Here is a 15,766-nt window from a genome sequence, read left to right as displayed (position 1 = left end):
TGGTGAGCTATGGATAATTACTGTAGACATATAAAAAAAGTCTACCTGAATGGAATCGCAGGTTCTGACATATATTGCATCAACAAAACCCCGGTCTTGGCAAACACCTGTCTTTGCCTGATTCTTCTCTCAAACATAAAGTCCAACCACTTTTCACTTTTTCACACTGAAAGCTAGATGTTTCAGGAATGTCGCCAATAGTTCACTGTGTGCGCCACGCGCAAGGTGTCCACAATCTCAGCCATGCAAACCACCATTTGCCCGACCCCGAACTGACGCCCCTGGGAGAAGAGCAAGCCGGCGCCTTGGGTGCCAGGTTCCCTGCATTGGAAAATATCCAACTGATTCTCTCATCGCCATTGCGACGCGCGATTCAGACCGCGCTGTTGGCGTTCCCCTCAAAGGTGGGGGACGGCGGCCTGCAGGTTATCGCCTGGCCAGAGGTGCAGGAAGCAAGTGATCTCATCTGTGACACTGGCAGGGACCTGCTTGAGATCAAAGCCGAGTTCGAGAAACTGCCGGTAGATTTTACAGTGGTAGAGCCTGGCTGGCACATCAAGGTACGCGTTCAGGGTCTAATCTGTTTAGTTTTGGGTAAGACTAAGCGGACTACATATATAGGAAGGCAAATGGGCTCCAGTCGCGGGCAGACTTTTAGAGAGAGCTCAACTGGCACGGCAGTGGCTGAGCCAGCGGCCTGAAAAGGAGATCGTGGTGGTTTCCCATGGCTGTTTTCTGCATTCTCTTACAAATGACTGGGTGAATGCCGTTAATTCACATGGTGGGTTGTTGCCTTCTCACTTCCCTCCGTCTCATGCTAATCCATACTGTAAAGCAACGGACTGGGCTAATGCTGAGGTTCGCTCCTTTGCTTTTGCACATGATGAGGACGAAAGGCCGGCTTTACGGGAGACATTAGAATCCAGGAAAAACAGAGGATTGGGACCAGTTGCCCTGACCAAAGAACAACAGCTAGAGCTGCAGCAGGCGACACTGAAAATGTGGATCGAATGGGGTGTCATATTGGCGTGATCTATTTCACCAGTGTAGATGCTGGACCATGAAGTATCCTTGTCAATAAGCCTAGTTCTATAAAGGCATGCCGTCTGTTTAGCCTGCGGGGTCTATGTACAGGATAATCATTCAAATTACCAATCACAAAGTACACATTCTCTTGTTGAAGCTTGTTCAGAGGGCCGAACAGTTCTGGTGGTTTCGTTGTTGCAGCTGTAGGTCTCGAATCTAACCTGCAGAGTTGGGAACAATGAGCTTCAACAAACATGAATCTCGATCACCAGATATGATGGTAACTGAGAGACACTGGCGAAGGCACTGTAGGGCGCTGGTTGACCCGACGCTCTGTGGAGATACGATGGTGCCATCCAGAAAGACATCTTCATCCGCAAGTTCTTCGAGTAGATGGTTCTCATTCTTATGCGTATGGCGGACAAACATAACATCAACTGAAGTCCAGAATGATCCGCAAAACTTTCTTTCAATACTGGCAGACCAGACAAGGTCATCTACCGCAATCAGTTAGCTTGTGTAGAATTGATGAAACGTCTAAAGAGCTTTTACCAGGATCACGATGGGGCTATATGAGGATATGATTTGATGCAATGGTGGTCTATCACGTCTGCCACCTGTACATGAGAGATCTGGGTGGTACAAAAATGCACGGAGATGGCTTCTAGGTGTTTTATATTACGCGTTCTCTATTTAGATAGACAATCCATCTCGACTGTCCATACTCCATGATCTTTCTTAAACCAACATACCTATGATCCCTCACCAAACATGCTAGTAGGGGAAATATGGATATCCAGGCTCCGTGAATGGTGTCAGGTTGGTGTATATCCAAACGCCAATGTATTATAATCTCAGGGACCTGCTTGGGGCCTGATACTACTTCCTAAGTCATGATCTTAGCAGGGACACTAGGACAATCATAGTGATGTCCGATTTAACTTTCAGTTAATGTAAAGACTTATGACCCCCTGTTGTACAAGATGCATATAGAATAACGTTAAATTATTAGATATAACCTAAAATCCGTGGTCCCATTTCATATCTATAGCCAAAAGGAAACAAACATTGATCACGGAGAAAAGGGTAAGCAAAAAGAAAAGACAAGAAGCGAAAAAGGAGCCAGCCTTTGCCCTGCAAGCGAAATGATACTTATACTTAATGTGCATTGAAACAGGGATACCTGCTTAACAGCCCCGGATTCTAGGTCCGTGTCTACTGTCTACTGACGTGAACACAAACATAAAAGTAAGAAGCTAAACGGGCAAGGCAGTATTAACCAATAAGGTGAAAAGGGGGAACAACGACAAGAAAGTAAGTGACACGTGGACGAGATTAATTGGATGGATGCAAGAAAGGGGAAAGAAGCAAGATCGGGCCCAGCAAAGCTTGAGCGATATATTACCTCCCTCTCAAAACGGTGGAATGATCACATTTCAGGGTTTGAGCTTGGATGAGTACAGGTGTATCATGCGAGCTTTCTTAAACAACGTCCTCGCCATTTATAAATATCATGGCGTCTTCCATTGTTGAATATCTTTATTGTACTGGATACCTGTAGACTTCATTCATTCGTTATGTGATGTATCTATCCTAGACTTGAGCAATAGACCTCTCAATAGATTCCCTCACAGCCTCAGCTAGAACAGTATTGGCTCCACGAGCCGCATCAACAGCACCATCCACCAAAGCTTCATGGCCCGTCCGCTCATCATCCTTCTCGAGAGCAGCTCTTGAACTATCTCCCTTGAGCCAGAGCTCTGTGATTTCATCACGCGCAGGCATATATGCCACCACACAAGCAGACACAATCGAACGATGCTCCGCTGGATCCATGTCAAGCATGAGCCGTGGAGCTCCCGTTGAAGATGGGCTCGAGTCGTCCGCCACCAAAGCAGCCACACCGCCTGAAACAAGGTCAAGGCAGTCAATGTGAGCATCCGCAATAGCAGCAGAAGCAGCTGTGATACACCCAGCGAGAACATTCATCATTCCCCACGAGGCGTCGTGCGAATTGGGAGCATCGCCCCACCAGCGGTCATCTTCTGCCTCGATGACAGTGATAGTGATATCCAGCCCACTCTTGGGCCAGCGCTCAGCAATGATTGCGCCGCGAATGGCAGTCTCTAGATGTACGCCTAGATCACGCTCGCTGGCATCGCGAATATGCCCTTTCCTTTTGCGGGCGGCGAAAGGCGCGTACTTTACGTGTGTTGTGAGAACGAGGTTGGGCGAGAATGCAGCAGATCGAGGGAGTGGCTTTGGTCCATGGACCGTGCAGGCCAGCTTGAGTGCTGAGGAAGGTGGGATCAGAGATTTGGGATTGGAGCGGGCGGCGGCGAGGGAGGCGGATGGTTCAAATTCAAGGTACGAAGATCCCGAGGCGGTTGGGATCAGTCCCGTTTTCAAGACTGCGTTCGAGGTTAGCTGCGATCAAGCGGAAGCTTCTCAAGGTGCTCATACAGATTTTCCGTAGTTCGGCGGGCTGGCGCTGGCGCCGGGCACGGTCTGCGGCACCGGTTGAGGATTGCTGAACAGAGGCAAAGACCGGAGGTCTTGTGCCCCCAGGTGGGCCGTTGATACGTCGTCTGTCAGCCATTTTACGTGAATTGGCGCAATGCTAAAGCTGTCGAGTGTCGCGATGGTTGAAGTCCCAGAAATGGAAATCTTGGGGTTTGCATGGTTTGTCGGCCCCACCGCCTAGCGTCTATGGTTTTTCTTGACTTTTCTGCTCTTCTCTCTTCTCTTCCTTTCACACTCCTCTGTTTACCAGAACCCTTCAAATGTCGAAGGCATTGAGCAGCATCTTCACTGGTGCTTGGATCTTCATGCTTCACTAACACTAAACGTGAGTACCATTGTAACCCCCACCTGCGCTGTCTATATGACGAGAGAGATCCAACCTCCTGTTCGGCGACGAAAAATGGGCCAAGAACAACATGCACTACCATCTGACTAAAGACAACAACCTTCTATTGTTATCATTATTTACTTTGTTTCTGCATCAGGGACTGACAATAGCTTCAGGCAGATTCAGAATCCTCAGTGGTCGCTGTCAAGTGTCCAGGGAAGCTCCGCGAAAATTTTCACTAACAAGGTAAGAACTTTTTTTTTTCCTTTTTTCAACTCCCTCAAGTGATGAAAAACCATTTTCAGTTCTGCTTCTGCAAAATTTTTGAAGATAACAAGATTCTTACCAAAAACTCCTGACACTTCTTGAGCCTTCCTCATTGTTGCCTTTCAGCCTTCCTGTCTTGACAAGAGTACTGACAAGTCAAAAGTCTAGTCACGTAGCTTGCATTGTGCATCACCTACCTTCTCATGAAGTCAAAGGTACGGTATCATCGCTCTTCCACTGCACACTACCCCCACCTTTTATGATGACACCTAGTCAATCCATTCAATGATCTCCTTGTGAGAGCCGCCTCTTGGATTGCACCCAAGCCGTACAGCAGTGTGATCAATACAGTCGTCGATCTATTGTCTTCCAACTCCCTAATACTGGACCTCTTATGTCTTCGGATGTGAAAGGGAGGAAGGTTGTGGACACTTGGAGAACTTTGGGTTAAGTCGTTGACTGAGTACATTCTTCACTCTGTTGTCTTGCCAGCGGCATGGTACTGCAAGCCGACTTGTGTTGGTTCCCTCGTGTTGGGCAGCTTGTCCGTCTTGGGCGACTGTTTGGTGCGAGGGGCCAACAGGGGATGGGATGAGTTAACCGGCTGGCTGATTAAGCTACATGCTCCTTGCTTCTGCTATCACTGCTCTTGGTGAATTACGCTGACAGCTTTCAAGATTTAGGTCTGCCCGTACTTCTATATATCCAACGTAGCTTGAAAAATGAATATCCATGATTTGAATTTGTCAATCATTCTCCACTCGTACATCGTTACCGTAGTAAGCGAGCTCAAGCAAAGTAATACATTAACCCTAAAGCAATGTACATAGGAGTAAAACCGGCCAAATGGCTCGCAGTCGTACCTAACCTCCGGGGGCCTTCAATAGCGAGGCCATTAAAATCACCACCGCCGCCTACCTCCTTAATTCTAAACACAAAACACCGTGGGAATCATGAATATGAACCTTCGCATATCAAGCGAATCAAGCGAACAAGCAAAACAACTCCTTTTCTTCATGACACCATTTCTAATTCGCGCCCTTCTCTTTCACGTAAAGCAAAATGCCTTTCAAGAAACGAAACGAGCCCACCCACCTCACATGGTCGGCACTTCACAGACAGCTGTGGTCACACACATACCCGACTCAAACAGAACACGGCTTCTCGGACAAGCAATCTCTCTCTCTTTAAGTACCCGTACTCATCTATTCTTTGTTCTCCTCGATTGGTGTCGTCGTGCCATTGGATCTGGACATGCTGTAAGGAGCCTGCATGATTTCGCAATTAGTTTCGGGGTTTTGGTTCAAGGAAATATTGCTATCCAGCGAGCTATTTGATACGTACCAGTACTTTCTTGGCGTTGCATATTCTCCAGGCGAGGTTACGGACATTGCCATCAGATTTGACAACCTCGGGTGCTAATTCGATACCAAACCTGGATGGAGGGTTAGCAAAGATACATCAGTGAGTAGGAGAATGCAAATCCAAATTTTGTAGGGATGAGGGACTCACATCTGATGAATAGCAAACACAACACGCTTCGCAAACTTGCCATCCCGTTCTACAAGACCGCCGAACTGCTCATCCACGGTCTCCGGAGCGATTTCAGGATCCCGGTCGAAGCAGTTTCGAACAACAGGTAACAAAGCATTCTCAACGGCAGACTCCGAGATGGATTCTGCATCCACGACGGTGTCATCTTCGTTTGAGCGACGGATACGGATCTCGAAGGGTCGCGAGATGGCCATGACATTGTGCATGCCATTGTGGTGGTAGCGGAGCTCGAAGACGCCTTGCGTCCAGAAGAGCTTGTCGCCGGAAAGAACAATCTCGCCAGAGGCGAACTCACGGGCGTCCTTGTCGTTGCTCTGAGAGGATTGGATGACAACATCGCTTGTCAGAATGCCCTTCTCGCAGGTCAGGTTGTCGTATGAACCCTCGTTAGTTGCGACCCAGCGGCCTTGCGATGATACACGGGTCACCTCGCGAGAGGTGTTGTCTGTGACGCGGTAGATACCGATCCAGTCCTTCTTGCTGTGGTTGAGAGGAGCAGTCCATTTGACCTTGATTGGGGAACCGTATTCGAAGGTCAGGTCCTTGAGGTCACCACGGCGGTCCAGGGGCATGCGAGCATTGGCACCCTCACGGCCCTTATTCTTCTGGCTTTCCTCAAAAGACAAGGCATTGGTTCCTTCCACAGACAGGGAATAGTCGCGGGTATCGAATCCAGCCAGGTCCGCATCGATGCGGGAGATGGTGACACGAGCGGGATACTTCTGGAAGAGGGCTGTGGTATCTTTGACGAAGGTGTTCACTCCCGCAGCAAGCTTTGGCCGGGCGTTGTCGAGGAGCTCTTCGATGAAGTCGAAGGAGTCATCAAACATCTTGTCAACACTTCCGTGGAGCTGCTGGAGAGAGGGAGGCAGGGACCGCTTGAGGCTCTTGACGAGACCGGCATCCTGACGAAGACTACGGCCGTATAGCTTCTGCATGTGCGGGCGTTCCACGAACTGGATGAAAGCCATGCTCAAAATGTGGCTCAACAGAGCGAGGAAGGTGACAGCTCCGCTGCTGGTGATGAGGACGGCGCCCCATACACCTGCCAGACCGAGGACGCGCTCGGGATTGTTGAGGAAGCGGTAGATACCGTTGTAGGTAAGCTTAGGGGACTCATCGAAGAAGAAGTCACCGAAGAACCAGCCGAATTCACCGAGGGACTCGTAGATGCTGACCGAAGTCCAGATTTGCAGACTAATCAGACCTGCTCCGAGAATGTGTCGGAACAAAACGAGACCGTAGCCCCAGTCAGACGGGAAAGTGTACATCTTCCACACGGCAGCAATGAAGGTGGAGTAGCACAGAACCATGCTGAGATGATACGTGCCCTTCCATTGGTTCCACGCTTCTTGTGGTGTGTCGCCATACTTGACAAAGTGTCTGGTCCAAGATTTGGTGTTGGATTGGTTCCGCAGAAGGTATCCAATGCCTAATGAGTACCAAATCCTGGAAGCAGTCGCAAGGGCCACAAACAGGTATTGATACTTCGGAGTGGATGGCGTCAAAGCCGTGATTGAAAATACAAGAATCTGGACGAGTAAGATCGAAGAATCCGTGGTTCTATACAGGTCCAGGTTGCGCAGCCCCAAGAGGTTGTGGACTGACTGGGGTGGCTTGGCCGAGTACGAGGAGGTCGCATTGGGAAGTTGATCTTCAGACGGGGTTGTCGCGTTTGGAGTGTCTAAATCAATCGGAAGCCTGGAGCCGGAGTCCACACAGGTAGAGCGCTTTCGGGGAGGTGGTGGATTATAGGTCTTTTCGATGTGTGGGTTCTCCACGAGGACCAGGAAGGCGAATTGTGCTGCATGGGCAATGATAGAGATGAACAGCACTTTATAGCTGGCTGCCATCAGGGAGATTCCGTAATATCCCGCATAGCCGACCGAATACATTGGGTGAGGTGCCATTTCGAACACACCATCGAAAGTCAATTCTTGGTCAATGAGGTAGAAGAAATCACCCCAATACCAGGCATAATCCTTGACAACTCGATGGGCGTCTAATTTGACCCAGAGGTTGAACAGCACTAACAAGATACCTGCAGACCAGCGAAGAATAGCCATGATCAAGCTCTCGTCCACGGGTTGGTGGCCACAAGCAATCGCGAAAAGGCAATAGGAAGTGAAATCACACATGAGGATCAAGTCCACAAGACGTCTAAAGACAAGCCAGGTGTTGTATTCAATTGGGGCATCGTCGAATGAGTAATCCTGCGGGATCTTGGTCTCCAGCTCTTTTTTGATCCAATTATACAATTTGGGGTGTGGGTTCTTCCCAGTGGCCGGATTGACAAAAACCTTGGTCTTCTCAGCCCACCGAAGCAGCGTCTTATGATGCGACTGGTTGTGCAGCAGCCACCCTATTCCTCCATTATAGGCCATGCGCCAGAAGAGGTAGGTGACCGCAAAGACCGGGATTTTCGCGCCCGCCGGAAGTGCCCAGAGAAACAAAATGTGTCCTGCCAGTAGGATTATTACCACAAGATCACCAAAATTCTTTGGTTCCGACGGCGAAAGAAGCTGGGAGACCATGTCATGAGTCTGCGGCACGGTGAACACTGTAGAGACACACCGGACTCGGTTAGCCACACGCTCTCGACAGCACTGGGAGGATGAAAAACAGGGAAAGCCTGCAGTCCAATCGCCATGAGCATATTTCCAACATCAAAGGCTTACCTGTGCCATCGGGAGTTCTCCCAAAGGTCTTAAGCTCGTTGCCGGCTTTGTCCTTGGCCTCCGCTTCCCCAGTGGCAGTCAGAGCCTCGCGACCGACTGTTGAATCGGCGCGCACATTTCTCTCGCGTAGCCCATCAATATCTTGATGGGCCCCTGTTGAAAGGCCTTGATCCATGTTGAAAGATCTCAGAGAGAGTTGAGGAAACTGAAAGTGTTGAGACTGAAAGTGACGACAATAGCATGTGACATGTGACAGAACCGGATCTAGTTTAGTCAGTTGGCATGTGGAAATTCCTTCCGCCCTTGTTTACAATTTCTTTTCTTGTCTCAACTTGGGATTATTCCGCGGCGAGTCAGAGTATTTATAGGCGAAAAGAGTGTGGAACCATTGAGACGCCTGTTCTCCTACAGGAAGCGGGCCCCCCGAATGGAGCGGAAGGGCACAGAAACGGGGTCCGATCAACCAAGACGCTAAGTGGCTTTAGCTTTGGGAATTGTTGGGACTGGTGTCTATTCCTGAACAGGACAGGTTAGGGCTTAAGATGTGTCTTACACCGAACTCGACAATGGCATTCCAGCACTATGACCGCGGGGTACATCACCATACAAGCGGCAACGGCGGAAGCCTGTGCGACTCGTGCCCTCGACAACTTCATAGATTGATTTAACCGTGTGCGCTCAAGCCATCCCCGCATACAATATGCATTCTGATCGGGTTCGTATACCCAATGAGGTGAACCACGCCCTGTGGGGTCCTTGACATCATCCTATCCGCATCCTGGAGTGGTGCTGATCGATATGCACACACGACAACACGACAGGCACCGTTGTTGTCAGTGCGTTAGAGACTCAAGATTGATAATGGGTTACTCAAAATAGTGCCATTCTGCACCAGCTGCGTTTTGAAAAGCACTACAAAGACTGATATCATGCAGCCCATCCCCGGCGTCTCGTCTTACTCATACAAAGCACAACGTTATATGCCAATTGTCTGTTGCACGAGGCCACGCTTTCATCTTGCCGTGGGGCACTAAATCAAGATTCTGGGACCCCTGGTTAAGTTCTGACAGGGCCCTCTTGGCCCTGTCTTCTGCAGCATGTGGGCGTATAGGGTAACTGGCCCAATAGTTAGTTGCATAGGACCCCTCTCGACCTGAGCAGTGGTCTACATGTGCATTAGCGACTACACGTAGGGCACACTACGCATGCACCTCGTCTCCCAAATGTCGTGCTCGGCTACATGAGTTCAATTCGAATGCCGCATGAGTCTTTGAAGACTACAAAGCCTCAGCAAACATATCAGCACAGAATTCGCCAAATTAACCCGCCAATCACCTCATATATATTTTATTGCTTAGAATACTTTGAAACTATTTTGAATGAACATGTTGATTCAACCTACTGTATATTAAATACCAATTTGATGTAGACATCTGTTGTTTGCTCCGACACCGCAGCGAGGCCTGACCCCGCCAATCGCAGGGACACTTTAGTCATCCCCGCTTATCAAGCATCAATCCGCCACCGGACCTTGAATTTCTCTCCTACTGAATATCATTTGCCTATAATCTCTCTTGTTCAGATTACACGTTGAGCATAGCAAAATGGCACCCTTCGTGGAGGAGCCGGCCGAGGAATCTCTGGCTGTGTCGTCCAAGGTAGCGCCCAGCCTTGTCGCACCTGAACCAGGTACCTATACGCAAGAATCTCGACTGAACCTACCTGCTAACATCACCTAGAGCACTGCCCAGGCCCCGAGTCCGAACAAGCCGGTCAAGGCGATGCTTGCGCCGGCTGTCCAAACCAACAAATCTGCGCGACCGCACCCAAAGGACCAGACCCCGATATTCCAATCATCACCGAGCGCCTCTCCCAGATTCGGCACAAGATCCTAGTTCTCTCCGGTAAGGGAGGAGTAGGAAAGTCAACATTCTCAACTCTGCTCTCGCACGGCTTCGCCTCAAACCCAGACTCAACCGTCGGCATCATGGACACCGATATCTGCGGACCCTCGATCCCAAAAATGATGGGCGTGGAATCGGAAACAATTCACGTCAGCAACGCAGGCTGGAGTCCAGTCTGGGTGACGGATAACCTCGGCGCAATGAGTGTGCAGTTCATGCTACCCAACCGGGATGACGCGGTCATCTGGCGCGGACCCAAGAAGAACGGACTCATCAAACAATTCCTTAAGGATGTGGACTGGGGCGAGCTCGACTACCTGATTGTCGACACCCCTCCTGGAACCTCCGACGAGCATCTGTCAGTCAACTCTCTTCTGAAAGAGTCCGGCGTTGATGGCGCCGTCGTCGTGACTACCCCACAGGAGGTCTCGTTGCTAGACGTGCGCAAGGAAGTCGACTTCTGTCGCAAGGCTGGCATCCGTGTCCTTGGGCTGGTCGAGAACATGTCCGGATTTGTTTGCCCCAACTGCACACACGAGTCTCAGATCTTCCGTGCGACGACTGGTGGAGGTCGCCGGCTGGCGAAGAAAATGGGTATCCCTTTCCTGGGCGCTGTTCCTCTGGACCCCCGGGTCGGCATGGCGTGCGATTTTGGTGAGAGCTTTGTCGACAACTTCCCGGACAGTCCGGCGTCCAAGGCCATCAAGCGTGTCGTACGCGCGGTAGGCGAGGCTATCGGCGAGAACCCGGATGATGTCCTTCCAGAGGATATGATTGAATGAGGTGCTCTTTTTTCTTCGCGTATTTACACAGCGTGGTGCATATGGGTACGGCTTTTATCTTGGCGTTTGGATATAATTGCATAGAACATAATTTGATTGATACCATTGGACGAAATGGACTATGAACATGCAGATCCATTATAACGAAAACTCTCCATAAACTGTTACTTTCCTCACTCTCTTCCCTCTCTTCCCGGAATCAGTAGGCAGCATAGATCAAAGCCAACTGATCGATCTCGTCACCCGTCTGTCCGACGAAACCAACAACAGCAAACCCATCATCGGCAGTGAACGTCGTGCAGCTATCAGTAGCAGTTCCAGCCTCCAGAGTATTACCCGCACTGGTAGTAGCCTTGATATAGAAGTTCCGAGTATGGCTGTCATACTGACCAGTGCAAAGCTCAGTCTTAGTCCAATACTCCCCAGGCCCAAGAGTGAGAGAAACTTCCGAACCCCCAGTGCCACCGTGAGCAAACTCAGTCCCATCAGCCAACTTCACAGCAACAGAATCAAGCCTCTCCGCACCACGGAAAGTAACAACAGAAGCCACAGGCGACGAGGGCAAACTAGGCAAATCACTAAACCAAGTCCCATGAGGACCGCCCGAGAACTGACTCTGCCGCACCGAACTAGAAAGCGACCAGGTAAAGTTCACCAGGATAGGATCATGGTCCGAAAGAACATCACCCAGGTAATCGGGGTTCGTGTTCGTGAATTTGTCGCCAACATAGGCGAAACTCTCCGCTCCCAGAGTGACAATATCAGAGCCTCTGTATAGAATCTTGTCCACAATCTCGCATGTCTCGACCGAAGATGGGTTATCGCACATCAGCGCATCGGCCCCGGCAGTCGGGTACACGCCGTTCTTTTCGAGATCAACCCACGGGTCTGCGAGGTTGTTTTGCGATTTGAAGACGCGCACGCCTGTATCGTCGGCGCGAGTGTAGCGGCTGTTCGTATCGCCCATTACGACGACTGCGTTGCCTGTTGACCAGGTGTCGATGTAGTCGGCTACCTGTTGAAGGTTGGAGTTGCGGGCTGCTTCGTCGTCGGCTTCGGTGCTGCGGGAGACGGTGAGTTTGTGTTGCTTCATAGTAAGTTATGCTATTTTGGGGGTTGGGTTTCACTTACCCAGCATCGGCATGGACGTTGTAGAAGTCGATGAACACGCCATCGGCAGGATTCCAGCGCATGAAGGTGAATCCCTTGGGAGTCAAGCAATCCGAGCCGGAAGCATCAGAGCACTTATTCCACTTGACACGTGTGAAGTCAATCCAGTCGGAGTTGGAGATGGTGTTGAGACCACTTCCGATTGCTGCGCCTCCTGATGTTGCGGTGCGATAGGCATGGTCATCTGTTTCATAGATGTAGGCATGATAATTGAAGTCCTGATAGTAGGTTGGTTAATTATATTTATAAGGCAACGATAGAGAACATTGAGTCGTACTTCCTGCAAATGGATGATATCGTAGCCATATTCAGAGAAGTAGGTGCCAATTTCCTGCGCATTCTCTGTTTTGGTGCCATTGACATCGTTTGATTGAAGAATCTCAGGCAGACCGGCAACATTGAAGGTCAGCGCGGTGAATTGACCGCTTGTAGCTGCGCTGGCCAATGCCGGGATAAAAGCGCTCAGGAGAATGGGCTTCATTTTGCAGATCTAGCGTTTATGATTATTATGATGTCCCAGGGTGTGTGTCGTCTTATATAGGCGGCGAGGTGTAATCTATATGGTCGAAAACTTCTAACCATACCTGGGTTATAGTTGACAAGGACTGAGAATTCCGTCAGGAGCCAACCAGAAGAACGAGAAAAGAAAAATCCGTCTTAGTGTCACAGATCCAAGGACAATGGGACCTGAAGAACGTGGAGAAGACGTTGAAAGGTGATTGGGGACTTAAGATGTGTCTTGGACGTTAGCCCTCTGGCATAGATTAAACTATCTAATAAGATTTTGAAGGAAGAACAGTCTTGAAAAAACCAAACACGTGGTACAGTTTATGAGCCTTGAATAATAAAGCGACATGAAGATTTATGCAGCCAAGAAAAACGGTTCCTACACTAAGGTGTCTGGTTGCCATGATTGACAATGCCATTTCCCCATTCTGCCAAAGGCCCGCTTCGGTTAGATGCGTGAACAGGGGCTCGGAACTTCGGAGAAATTAAATCAGCATTTGATTGCCATTGGAGCATTGGAAAAGCCATTCTTGCGCCTTGTTTTGATCCCCTGGAAGGTGTTATACTGTAAAGTTACGCAGGACGTGTACATGTATACGTAGCTCGTGGGGCCCTCCATAGGATGTAGAAGTAAGACTATACTCCGCAGGACCTAGCTCTCTACTGTAAATGACTAAAAATAGAGGTATGATATCATAAACGGCACCATAGTAGATTACATGGAAGCTTAGCCAAGTGAAGGGGGCTACTAGCCTGAGCTGGTCTAATATGATACATGGATGCGGAACACGGCTTCGTATGTGCCGCCATGCCGTCCCAGTATATCCCTGCCTTTTAAGACAATGTCTCCGTAGTATTTGTAGTCTGGATCAAGATCCGACGATAGCTCGTCAGGGGATGGTGTCCATCATCCGTGACTTCAAGTATCAGATGAATCAACCAGCAACCCGACGGTGTGAGGGCTTCCCCGTCGCAGCTCCGACTAGCCGCAGGAACTTGCACCTCCGCCTGTCGGCCGCCATCCACTGAGCTGATATTAACTTGCGGCACCTGACCTGCAACATTCCAGTCACTAGACCCGGGCTCACTGTACTGGAACCAATTGAAAGTCAGACTGTCACTATCCGGATCCGATGTGGCCGCAGCATTGAACGTGATAGTCGATCCAGCTACAGCACTAATTTTTAGCGGAGTAAGCTCAGCACTGCCATTGACTGAGATGATAGGGTGATGGTTCGCTTTGCTCATACTCGCCGGGAGAGACCACTGCATGCGAGCAGCGAAATCATTCTGGAAGGCATTTCTCCAACGCCAGACTGTCGCCCGGTTCGAGATGAACGTTTCATTATTCTTCCCCGCGACCCTGTCGGCCGCATCGCTGTAGTGGTTCAAGTTCAGGACAGTCGACGGGTTGACCTTCATGTACCGCCCGCCCCACGATCCATAGTCAGGCTCCTCAGAGACACCAAGTCCATTCTGAATGAGATACAGGAAGGTCGGGGTATCGCCCTCCATGATGTATTGGTAGTTCGGATAGGCCGCTTTGCCATAGTGACCAATCTGAATATTTTTGCGCAACCAGTCATGCGAAACTTTGGAGAAATCAGGTCCGCCTTGATCTTCGCCATAGTAATTTTCTCCAGAGATACCAGTCCAGGCCGCAAGTCCATATTGGTTCCAGGCGTGCGTCGAGGAGATGTAGAGAATGTCTGGGAATTGCTGCCGGATCCATGCGCCGGTATCATCTTGGTCTGAGATGGCGTAGACGCGAATTCGGGATCGCAAGGCTGAAGCTTCGGTCGCTGAGTATGTGTCGTGGATTTTGTAGAGGACTTGCGCAAGCACGTTGGTTCCTCCCCAAGCGAGAACCCACAGGGGTTGGTCGGATTCTTCTTGGAGGCGCTCAAGGAGTAGCTTACCTCCGTCGCTCAGGGCCACATCCTTGCCCACAGCGGTCATACCATAGCTCTACAGCTTTCGTTAGAGCGTTGCTGAGGCTGGTCTATACGAAACTTACGGTGGCACCTTTGCGCACAAGGCTGCGCATATGCTTCCCGGATGGGTATTGGGAGTCGGGAGGTACATGACGATTCAGATTATAGGTCACATTCGCATATGCATCGATAATCGAGAGCATTTGCTCTGGGTGGACTTCATTCTTCAGCCATGTGGATGTCACGGCCACAATGCCTTCGGTGTGAAACTGATTGGAATAGAGAAGATATCTGGTCAAGGACTCGGCATCATCGGGTTCGTTTGAGATGTCCGAGAGGATGAAAACTCGTGGCTTGTTGGGAATTGCCAAGAAAGAGCTGGTGTTTACAGCTTTGGCAAAGGCTTGGACTGTGAATGTCCACAGTACCAGGAATGTAGCAAGGGAAATCATGGTGTAGTCATTGACTGGAGCAATTTCCGGGGTTACTGTGGTCTTTTATAATGTATACTATGGGTAAACTTCGGACATGAAGCGAACCAGCGTCATTCCCCGCGTTTTGTAGTGGTTAGCCCTACCCGATAAAGCTGTTGATCTCCAAACAGGAATTCGCAACCACCGATCTGCCGATCAACCTGCGGATCGCCTGGCGCTTAGCCTAAGTGATGACTACTTGCTCCATCTAGAGCCATTCAACAAAAGAGAAGTACCGTGTTTTGCCCTGGATAGGTCTATATTATTTTCTCATAAGATGATATTGATTAAGGGCATACTCTCCAGCGCTATTTTCCACTGATAAAGGCTCAATGTTGCATCTAAGCTATTTTAATGATTGTACCCTACGTTGGGCTACTTCAATGATTACTAGTGTTAATCTTTCTTCATATCCTCTTTCGGCCTATTTCTTTTTCAACCGAAAATTATATCGAGATCTACTGTCCGCATAAAAGAGTAGAGGATGTGCCTATTTGGTTCCATTATTTGTATGTTCTTACTTGGGCCGGTCTCTCTTGAGTTCTTGCTTCTTTGTCATTTTTGAATGGGATAGTACGACAACGTCTAGGATGAAAATACAATGGACTTCGAACTATATG

General features: G+C 49.5%; 6 protein-coding genes across 6 annotated transcripts; 2 read left to right on the top strand and 4 right to left on the bottom strand.

The window, feature by feature from the left end:
- Positions 1 to 188: 188 nt before the first annotated feature.
- On the top strand, positions 189 to 1,032 carry PENARI_c042G05003 (histidine phosphatase family protein; the record flags this gene model as incomplete). Its single annotated transcript, XM_022637161.1, has 3 exons — positions 189 to 560; positions 622 to 781; positions 836 to 1,032. The coding sequence occupies 3 exons, from the start codon at positions 189 to 191 to the stop codon at positions 1,030 to 1,032; spliced, it is 729 nt and encodes a 242-aa protein (XP_022482999.1).
- A 1,587-nt stretch (positions 1,033 to 2,619) lies between these two features.
- Positions 2,620 to 3,625, bottom strand: PENARI_c042G00090 (3' exoribonuclease family protein; the record flags this gene model as incomplete). Its single annotated transcript, XM_022637145.1, has 2 exons — positions 2,620 to 3,437; positions 3,490 to 3,625. 2 exons carry the CDS (start codon positions 3,623 to 3,625, stop codon positions 2,620 to 2,622), a joined length of 954 nt encoding a protein of 317 aa, XP_022482966.1.
- A 1,724-nt stretch (positions 3,626 to 5,349) lies between these two features.
- Positions 5,350 to 8,551, bottom strand: PENARI_c042G12158 (phosphatidylethanolamine N-methyltransferase; the record flags this gene model as incomplete). Its single annotated transcript, XM_022637187.1, has 4 exons — positions 5,350 to 5,412; positions 5,489 to 5,579; positions 5,657 to 8,258; positions 8,377 to 8,551. The coding sequence occupies 4 exons, from the start codon at positions 8,549 to 8,551 to the stop codon at positions 5,350 to 5,352; spliced, it is 2,931 nt and encodes a 976-aa protein (XP_022482979.1).
- A 1,429-nt stretch (positions 8,552 to 9,980) lies between these two features.
- On the top strand, positions 9,981 to 11,062 carry nbp35 (Fe-S cluster-binding ATPase; the record flags this gene model as incomplete). Its single annotated transcript, XM_022637158.1, has 2 exons — positions 9,981 to 10,065; positions 10,116 to 11,062. The coding sequence occupies 2 exons, from the start codon at positions 9,981 to 9,983 to the stop codon at positions 11,060 to 11,062; spliced, it is 1,032 nt and encodes a 343-aa protein (XP_022482987.1).
- Positions 11,063 to 11,261: 199 nt separating this feature from the next.
- PENARI_c042G05146 (endonuclease/exonuclease/phosphatase family protein) lies at positions 11,262 to 12,713 on the bottom strand (the record flags this gene model as incomplete). Its single annotated transcript, XM_022637163.1, has 3 exons — positions 11,262 to 12,123; positions 12,194 to 12,450; positions 12,510 to 12,713. 3 exons carry the CDS (start codon positions 12,711 to 12,713, stop codon positions 11,262 to 11,264), a joined length of 1,323 nt encoding a protein of 440 aa, XP_022482986.1.
- An 860-nt stretch (positions 12,714 to 13,573) lies between these two features.
- PENARI_c042G12045 (DUF1593 domain-containing protein) lies at positions 13,574 to 15,125 on the bottom strand (the record flags this gene model as incomplete). Its single annotated transcript, XM_022637186.1, has 2 exons — positions 13,574 to 14,707; positions 14,757 to 15,125. 2 exons carry the CDS (start codon positions 15,123 to 15,125, stop codon positions 13,574 to 13,576), a joined length of 1,503 nt encoding a protein of 500 aa, XP_022482965.1.
- Between the last annotated feature and the right edge of the window lie 641 nt (positions 15,126 to 15,766).

This window comes from Penicillium arizonense, assembly GCF_001773325.1.
Source record: "Penicillium arizonense strain CBS 141311 chromosome Unknown PENARI_contig042, whole genome shotgun sequence".
NCBI classification, from domain to species: Eukaryota; Fungi; Ascomycota; class Eurotiomycetes; order Eurotiales; family Aspergillaceae; genus Penicillium; species Penicillium arizonense.
This window is presented reverse-complemented; position numbering and strand designations above follow the sequence as displayed.